This window comes from Silurus meridionalis, chromosome 4 (assembly GCF_014805685.1).
Source record: "Silurus meridionalis isolate SWU-2019-XX chromosome 4, ASM1480568v1, whole genome shotgun sequence".
NCBI classification, from domain to species: Eukaryota; Metazoa; Chordata; class Actinopteri; order Siluriformes; family Siluridae; genus Silurus; species Silurus meridionalis.
In genome coordinates, this window is record NC_060887.1 from 24738533 (window position 1) to 24747372 (window position 8840).

The window sequence follows — 8840 nt, forward strand, 5'->3', positions numbered from 1 at the left end:
ATGTTTTAACTTTGTATTCCTTACAGAATCAGACAGCAGTCACTATGATCCCGAGGCTCTGAGGGACACCCTGCGTGAGCCTCTGCCCCCAAAGCAGACCATCATGGCCCCCAAATGGCTGATGAGTTCCACCACAGAGCCTGGCACTGAGGCCTTGCCCCACACACCCGTCCACACCCCTGCAACCTCATTCTCCTCCTCCTCGGTCTGCTCCAACTCTCCGTCGTCTTCCGTCTCCAACACAGCCGCAAAAACCATGCGGACTGCCTCACCTGCTGTGTCCAGCATGCCCCTGGCATCCTCCTCCACCCAGTCCTCCGCCCAAGGACCAGTGCCAACACAGCTTGCTCGGCAGCCCCCTCTCCCTCCACCCAAACCAATCAACCGCACCACCAACGCTGCCATGCTGGGTGAGTGTTTCCTCCTGCTTCTTTTTTTTCCACACGACCCCAAAAAGCAGATGTCGCACGCTTTCGTTCTTGTTGTACGAGTGTCAGAATAAGAAACACATTTATCTTTGTCTCAGCATGTTTAAGGATTTTCATGTGTAGGAAAGTATTTTAAGTGAGTCTCAAGAACATTTCTTCCTTGGCATCCTTCTCCTCTTGTGCAGCATTATCTCTAATGACTCCAGGCTTGGCAGGCAGCTGTCTGCTACAGTGATGCAGTAGTTGTTGTTTTTGTTTGTTACTATGTTGGATAAGTGTCCTTCGTTTGTTATGGGAAATGCCGATCATTTTTGGTTGAGAGTCTCATTTGTAAAATATGCTCTGAGCCTCGAAGTTTGACCTATAACTCGTCCATAATTTATATTGTGTAAGCGGTAACGGAACTACCGAACGCTTGTCACCTGCGCATGCCTTCAATCTGAGAATTGAATCTTCTTAGAACACTAATGCTTTTTGTTGCTAGAACGCAGCAAATTGGTTCTTTAGATTCAAGCCTCCTTTTATATTTATTCCTTTTCATTCCAAGCACTTATCAAAAGAGGCACTACTGCAAATGGAGCTGCGTGAAATAGTCAGACAAAATGTGCGTATGGGTTTTTCAGAGACAAGTGTGTTTGTCATTCCACTTATTTAACTCGTACACACTGAAGTAAAAATCGTTTTTAACAACGCAGTAGCATGGTACACAGGAAATCAAAATGTAAACAAAGGGAAAATTTAATTAAATCTTTAAATGTATTTTCTTGTGCTTTAATTGCGTTCTGTTGATTTTACGTTGATTCAAGTAATATCTGAGAGCAATTGAGATGTGTATGGGCCATGTTGACACACTGCCTCCTGCTGGTCAGCTGAAGCATCGTGTGCTCATGAGAGATAAGGTGGTCTGTGCTGGACTCGAGTGTTGGAACCCAGACTTTTCTGTGGGTGCCTGTGGGCTTCCTCATTGCTGTAACTTTATTACAGCTGTGTGACCCACTTTCCTTAATTAAGTGCCTTCTTCGGCTAATGTTATCTTGTTTCAGCACATTTTAGGCTACCGCTTACACTTATTAACCTTCACACTGCCAAACTGTACAGTTTCCGTGGAGGGTTTGGTCATATTTATGTGTGGTGTTTGATTCCTTTGGGATGGTTTCTTACCCCTGTCAGCTTCCACCCTTCACGGGGGTGACCCCTTTCCCCTCTACTGGTCCTGCTGGAAGCGTGAGGCTGACTATGATGTCTACCTGTCTCTGCCCGTGTACTTATGCCGTCGGGCAGGAGGTGGGCGCTCAGGTAACAGCAAGGCCATCCCTGGAAGCACAGCAATGCTGCCTTTTTTTCTTCTTTTTTTTTTTTTATCATGTAATATCCATCTGCTGAATGTGTGCTGGCATTGTCTTCACCCTTGCCACCATATGCTCTTAGCTCTGGCTGGGATGCTGGACTAACATTGAGTGGCTAGAGTGGCATATATTTTTTCCCCCCTCACTCTCTCTCTGCTTTCTCTTAAAATGCATGCTTTAAACAACTACATTTGCAGTAAACAGGTATGTTAACAAATTTAAATGGCCTTGTGGGAAGTCCTGTTGCCATAACCTGACCTGTCAGCAACACAGAACATTTGGATCATCTGGTCAATTGGCAGAAAAGCGATGCATCATAAATCTAATTGGATGCACCCCATGCTGAAACACATCCGATGATCTAGTTTAAGCTGAGAATTCAGCTAAAGTTGAAAACCTGTTCCTCTCAAATACTGTCCCCAGGATTATCAGTGATAAAGATTTCAAATGTGTGCATGCAGTTACTCCATTAAGATTGGTTTCTCTGGCTGTGACTTTTTGTGTGTTTGTCAGCTCTAAGATCATCTGTACATGGAGCAGATTCGTCTTGCGCTATACCGGTGGCAGTTCAACGTGCGGTTTGTCCTGCCACATGGACATGTACATGATGTGACAAACACTGGATGTAGTTCATGTTAGTGCTTTTGAGCATGCGATATGAGGATACTGTGTAGTTGTAACAAATTACATGTGTATCCTTCTGAAACATAATTTGTGGTTGATGTTATGAGCAAAATTGCAAGACGACTGGTGATGTCAAATGTTAAATGTTGCACTAACCTTGATTTTGTATCAGCGTGGCAGGCTGATATAAACGAGTGCTTAAATGACCTGTAAAAATTGCCATTGTTCATGACTTATCCTTTGTTTTCTCCAGCTGAACTCTCACAGGTTGTAGGAAGTGCCAACCCAGCTCCCTCTAAACCATCACCACCCATGCCCCCCAAGAGAACCACGCCGGTTACAAAGCGCCAACCTGAGAACTCCGTCCTTCCCATCTCTTCTATACTCTCTCTGGAGGACAGGGCAAACATCCCAGGAGGGTTCCCCCTGCCTCCGCCTCCACCGTCCCCACCTCTCCCCACACATATCCCACCCTCTCCTCCACGAGGACACCCCCATCAGCTACTCCACCAACACTCATACCCTCATCCTCTCCCCGACCCAATACCTGTCCATTTCGACCCTCCGAGCCCACAGGAAGAGCTACCTACACGTCAAGCCCCCGTGCCGCTGCACATCATGATCCAGCGGGCACTGATCAGCCCCGGAGCTGCCCTCCCTCACCTGGATGCTTCACACCGTGCCCACACACTTCTGTTTGAAACTCCTCCAGAATACCAAGAATCTCGCCCGCTGCCAGTCACCATCCAGCCTTTAAAAATGTGTGTATCCAACAATAGCAGTGTTTATTCGACTAGTTTGTGTCTATTAGAGAAACCTTGTATGATTGTGTTTATTGAGGAATTTAGGAACAATGGGAGGTGGGTTATGGGATGCAACTTGACAAAATTGATTTGTTTTGCTCTAACAGTATGCCTTGGAGTTTTATTTTACTTATACCTTTTCTCAAAGTCTCAAATCTGTATTTATTAACATATGGCATACACTTGATTCATTAGCAATGGATAATCGTTTCTCATTTTATAACATGCATTAAAGCAGCTATAAGCACTTACTAAGGTTATTTAGAAATTTGATGTAAGTTTTTTAAACCTGATCAATATTTTAAAGTCTTGTTCATGCCACAAGTATTTATTTATATCCATCTATCTATCCATCTTTTAGGACTGAAGATGACTACTCTGATGAAGATGAGGAGGAAGAGGAAGAAGATGAAGAAGAGGAGGAGGAGGAGGAGGAGGAGGACGATGAAGACGAGCCACCACCTGAACACCTCCCTCACCCTCAAATGCAGCCAGACATGGAGCCTCGCAGCCGTAGGTGCCTAGTAGGGGATGTAAATATTCGAATCATGCCCGAGGGATCAGACAGCAGTGAGGACGAGGAAAGAGAGGAAGATCAGCAGGCTGATGAGAGCGATTCAGATGGCCCTGTGCTTTACAAAGAGGAGGAATCAGATGAAGAGGATGACAGTCCACCGAGTATGTCACCTAAGCTTTTAATGCGCTATTTAAACTGCCCATAGTGTGATATTTTGCACATGCATCCATAGAATTTAGAAATTGTGGTGACCTGCTTTTAACTGTTGGAGTGTCTATGCACATGCGCAGGTAGTCTGGCCAGCAGGGTGAGAAGGAAGGACACTTTGGCCTTGAAGCTGAGCAGTCGGCCCTCAGCCCCAGACAGACAAATTCCTGAGAGGCAGACCAGAATGGAGTACACAGGTCTGTCATGGCAGAGCAAAGAGCAGTGGGAGGCCATTCGTACACAGATTGGCTCGGCACTTACACGGTAATGGTCCTCATGCTCACTCTTTACCTCACACACACACACACACACACACACACACACACACACATTACTAACTAGCTGTAAGTGTTGAGAATCTTAATGCTGGTTCCTCAACGATACTAGTGGGATGCAGACTTTTTGGGTTTATATGCACAAAGTAAGAAAGACAATAAACGTCCCGTTAAATAACTTTTGTGTGTATCTTTAGGCGGCTGAGCCAGAGGCCTACTGCTGAGGAGCTGGAACAGAGAAACATTCTGCAGCGTAAGCAGTTTCTTTATTTCCTTTTATTGCGTAGGACTCTATATAGCATTCCTTTTTTTTAATTAAATGTAACAAACAACAAAAGGAAAATACATGCAGTGCATTCTTCACTCCTATCATTTTATGATGCAAAGCTGTGCTGCTGTACTGTTTGCTAAAAATTCTTAAATGTGGTATGTAAATAATGATGACTCTTAAAAAAAATGACCTCTCATCTCTGTATCCAGCCAAAAACGAAGCGGATCGACAGGCAGAAGTTCGGGAGATCAAACGCAGGCTCACCCGAAAGGTACAAATTCAGCAAATGTGTTTCGGTTTAAAGCGATGGCTTTTATTGTTTGTCCTTACTCACAGATTGATGGACTTATTTAACTAGCAATACCTGAATGTTTTCAATTCCGTATGTATTATGAGCCACAGCAATTGCTTTAACGCAATGCAGAAAGAGTAGGAATGAAACGCAACGTGGCAGGATGTTATAAAAAAATATATTTAATGATTGGATGATGTATCGTGGCCCCGAGTCATTTTGCTGTAACTGAAAGTGTTTTATTCCCCACCAATTTATTTGTGAAAGTAACTCATGTTGTACATATACTTTGGGCATCTCAGATAATTACGTTACATGTTAAATGAGCCCTAAATACTTTAAACCCATGTTTTCTTCCTTCCAGTAAATTCTCACCAGTTTTCCATCCTAACCTTTATTTATACCAACCCACTTTCTGTTGAATAGTTGTCAAGTATGAGGGATCACAGTAACCTTTTGTGTTTTCAGAAAGTGATTCTCATTATTCCCACTTTTTAGTTGAGTCAGAGGCCAACAGTTGCTGAGTTACAGGCCAGAAAGATCCTGCGCTTCCACGAGTATGTGGAGGTCACGCACGCTCAAGACTACGACCGCCGTGCTGACAAACCATGGACCAAACTCACACCTGCAGACAAGGTAAACCCACAAGTTAATGGCTGCTTCTGATGTTCCGATGTTTCAATTGCTCACATTCTTACTTCTCTTGTCCCAGGCTGCAATACGAAAAGAACTCAATGAGTTCAAAAGCTCTGAGATGGAAGTACATGAAGAAAGTAGAATGTATACAAGGTAAACAATATAGGATATTGTTTATATTGTTGTTTATCTATTTAAACTAGTGTCCTGGGCAATAGAAATGGGCCAAGCCACAATAGCCCAAAATGCCACAATACTGAGCTTTTAACAACAAATCATTGGTCAGGAAATTAACAGGAATTAGATAAAATGACTTGGTATGGGTTTAAAATGTTGAAGCTTCGTTGGCAAACAGCATTTTTACAGAAAGAGGAGTTGGGGTGTGTGTGTGTGTGTGTGTGTGTGTATGTGTATGTGTATGTGTATGTGTGTGTGTGTGTGTGTCTGTGTGTCTGTGTGTCTGTGTGTGTGTGTGTTTTCTCTACTAGATTTTTGAGTGTACATTTGTTATTTAGCCACCAGAATGTTAGTCAAGTCAGGTACCAATGTAGGTGAGGAGGTCTGGGGTGCAGTCAGTATTTTAATTAATCCTAAAGGTGTTCAGACAGGTTGAGCTCTATCACGCCACTCAAGATCACTCTATCACGCCACTTTCAACCCAAACAGTGTAAATCATATCTTCATGGAACTCGCTTTGCACAAAGGGATTTGTCATGCTGGAACAGGTTTGGGTTTTCAAGTTCAAGTGAGCGCAAAATTGTATTATACCGCATCCAAAGACGTCCTATACAGTTGTGTGCCTCCAGCTTTGTGGTAACAGTTTGGAGAAGAACCACATATGGCAGGAAAGGTCAGGTGTCCCACTACTTTTGTCCATGTAGTGTATATATCAGTTCACTACAGCAAAAAGATTAAATGGCACATGAAGTTTCAGGAGTAGTTTTTTTTTTTTTTTTTTTCCTGTTAATTTCCCGACCAATGATTTATCAATAACTATAAAAAGCTTAATATTCTGACATTTAGGGCTGGTGCAGGAGTGTACAGTTTGTCAAATATCTTTTCTGTTGTTTATTTATTTTTTTCTTTCTAGGTTTCATCGTCCATAACAACATCTTCCACACCTTGGAACATGAAGCACTTGAACACTGGTGACAGGGACTGTGTGTGTGTGTGTGTGTGTGTGTGTGTGTGTGTGTGTGTGTGTGTGTGTGTGTGTGTGTGTGTGTGTGTGTGTGTGTGTGTGTGTGTGTGTGTGTGTGTGTGTGTGTGGTAAAGGAGTTACAGGGCATTTGTCCTCCCTGACAAGCCGCCCTTCAGTGAATGTACTGTACAGATACCTGGAACAAACGATGAACAATTTCCTCAATTGTCTGCCCTTGTGTAAATATGACGGGCAGGACGACTAAGAACTGAACAATCCAGTATCTCCCGCTGATGTTGGAGGGAGACAGACATGTGCCACTAATGAATGAGCCTCAAAAAATGGATGTCCAGCGTTTGTGCCATTAGGAGAGCATCTCTCAGGAATTGAGATCCCCTTTAGCAGCAGGGGTCTGCCCTCAGAAGGGGAAAAGAAAGGTCAAGAAGTGACCGTTATACTTACATATTCATTTTCTTTCCTTTTAGGGAAATGTTTAAACCATAACAAATAATAGTATTAAGAAATGATAATAAATAATTGTTAGATTCTGATGGTGAGCAGAGTTGTGTACAGATTGACTTTGCATGGACAAACAGGAATATTTGTGTATGTGTGTATAGTGTTGTAATTTTCTCTTAGGCTGAATCTTTTAAATGTATTCCTTAGAAACTGTAAAGCACAAGGTTTTATGACGCATTGTTACATCTGTGTGAAATGGACAGGTTTATTTATGTCTCTCTTGCTTATATTTTTCTTTCTTTTGCAGCTTATTGTTAGAAAGAGGAAGAGGGGAAAGATGACCAGTTCCTTTATTTTAGTTTTTCAGTTTTATTCTTTGCGCATTTCCCATCTTAATTTTCATTTTAAAAAATGTAACTACAATATTTGCTGTTTTAATCCACTTTTACTACATGGAGCTGATCATTCCAGTACAATATTAAAATCATATTTCAGTTAGGACTGCATAAATCTCTGAATAATTATAAATGTGAAGTCAGAGTGAACAGGCCAAGTCTTGATACCACACTATGAATAAAGTTTATTTTTTTCCTTTCATATTGTGTAACGATTGCCTGGGGAATTATTTCAGCTCGAATATTTGATTTCTCCTTTTATTTTATTTTCTATGTCTTTGGCCAGTAGAATATATAGAACACTCTTTCCTGTACAGCTCTATTATTTAGATTAAACTAATTGTTGTGTATATCTTGCCTTCCTTTATTTGGAATTGTATTTTAAATCTAATAAAAGTAATATAGGTTGCTATTTTTTTAAGCACAAATTTATTCAATGCTTCAAAGCTTCTTTTGATTTTTTTTTTTTTTTTATTATTTTGCTTGTGGAACTGACGAATTTTTATTTAGGAACTGACAGTATTTTTCTGTTTAGATGTTGCATATAAATCTAAATTAAATGCTTACAAATAGTTCTTGTTTTTATTTCATTTTTGTTCTCAGTAAAAATATAAGAATTAGTGTACATCGGGGTGTAACACAAAGTTCACGGTTCAGGTCGTTCCTCTGTTTTTAAGTCACGGTTCAGTTTAATTTCGGTACAGTTAGGAGGAAAATGTTACGCAGTCTATGATTAACTTTTGAGATCAAAATTTAAACAGTTAACATTTTTTTTAAAGTTTTAAATAAAATGACTGCTCGGTTAAATAATATATAAAATGTTATCATATTTAATAAAAAAAGAATAAATAAAATTTAATGCAATACAATTATGATCTTGATTAAATTGAGTAATCAATTAAATTAGCACAAATAAAATTTTATAAATGAAAAAATGTTATTAAATAGTTTAAATTTGTTGGACCCCATTTGGGTAATACAGATGTGTATGTGTGTGTGTTACATTTAATATAAAACTTTCTAAAGATATGATCTACTTAACTGTTCTACTTATTTCATACATACATGCATAAAACAAATGTCTTCATTCCTTCCGATCTTCATTCATTCACTCCCTCGATATGCAGAATTATAAGGATTTTATACTTTGCATAGCGTTATTGATTCTTTAGTGTTTTCCAGCATGTGCAAAACAAATCTTATTTTCAGTACGGAGTGAGTAGCCACAGTGACACTGCCCTAACTCTATTTTCATATTTATAACCCTGTCATTGTTGTGTATGCATTCAAGTTTGTTAACAATAATAATAAAAAAATGCTCTCAGAATGTGAGGCGGAGATTAAAAAAACCTGCATTCTGCCACTTAATACGTTCCTGAGGGAACTCCGATTTTAACTATGTTCGCCCCTAAAAAGAATTGCATTCGGTATATGTGTGTACCAAAC

At 40.5% G+C, this 8840-nt stretch overlaps 1 protein-coding gene across 9 annotated transcripts in view; it reads left to right on the forward strand.

The window, feature by feature from the left end:
- Positions 1-7596, forward strand: part of phactr4b (phosphatase and actin regulator 4b) — a 36811-nt gene extending 29215 nt beyond the window's left edge. For 8 of the 9 annotated variants that reach the window (XM_046847936.1, XM_046847933.1, XM_046847934.1 and 5 more), the window contains 10 exons: positions 27-410; positions 1599-1724; positions 2652-3159; positions 3563-3879; positions 4009-4189; positions 4398-4453; positions 4681-4742; positions 5262-5399; positions 5476-5552; positions 6490-7596. In XM_046847936.1, the coding sequence (XP_046703892.1) occupies positions 27-410; positions 1599-1724; positions 2652-3159; positions 3563-3879; positions 4009-4189; positions 4398-4453; positions 4681-4742; positions 5262-5399; positions 5476-5552; positions 6490-6505 (1865 nt within the window). In that variant the 3' untranslated portion in view covers positions 6506-7596. The remainder of the gene's footprint in view (positions 1-26; positions 411-1598; positions 1725-2651; positions 3160-3562; positions 3880-4008; positions 4190-4397; positions 4454-4680; positions 4743-5261; positions 5400-5475; positions 5553-6489) is intronic. The other variant, XM_046847938.1, reaches the window with a different exon arrangement.
- The last annotated feature ends 1244 nt before the right edge of the window (positions 7597-8840 follow it).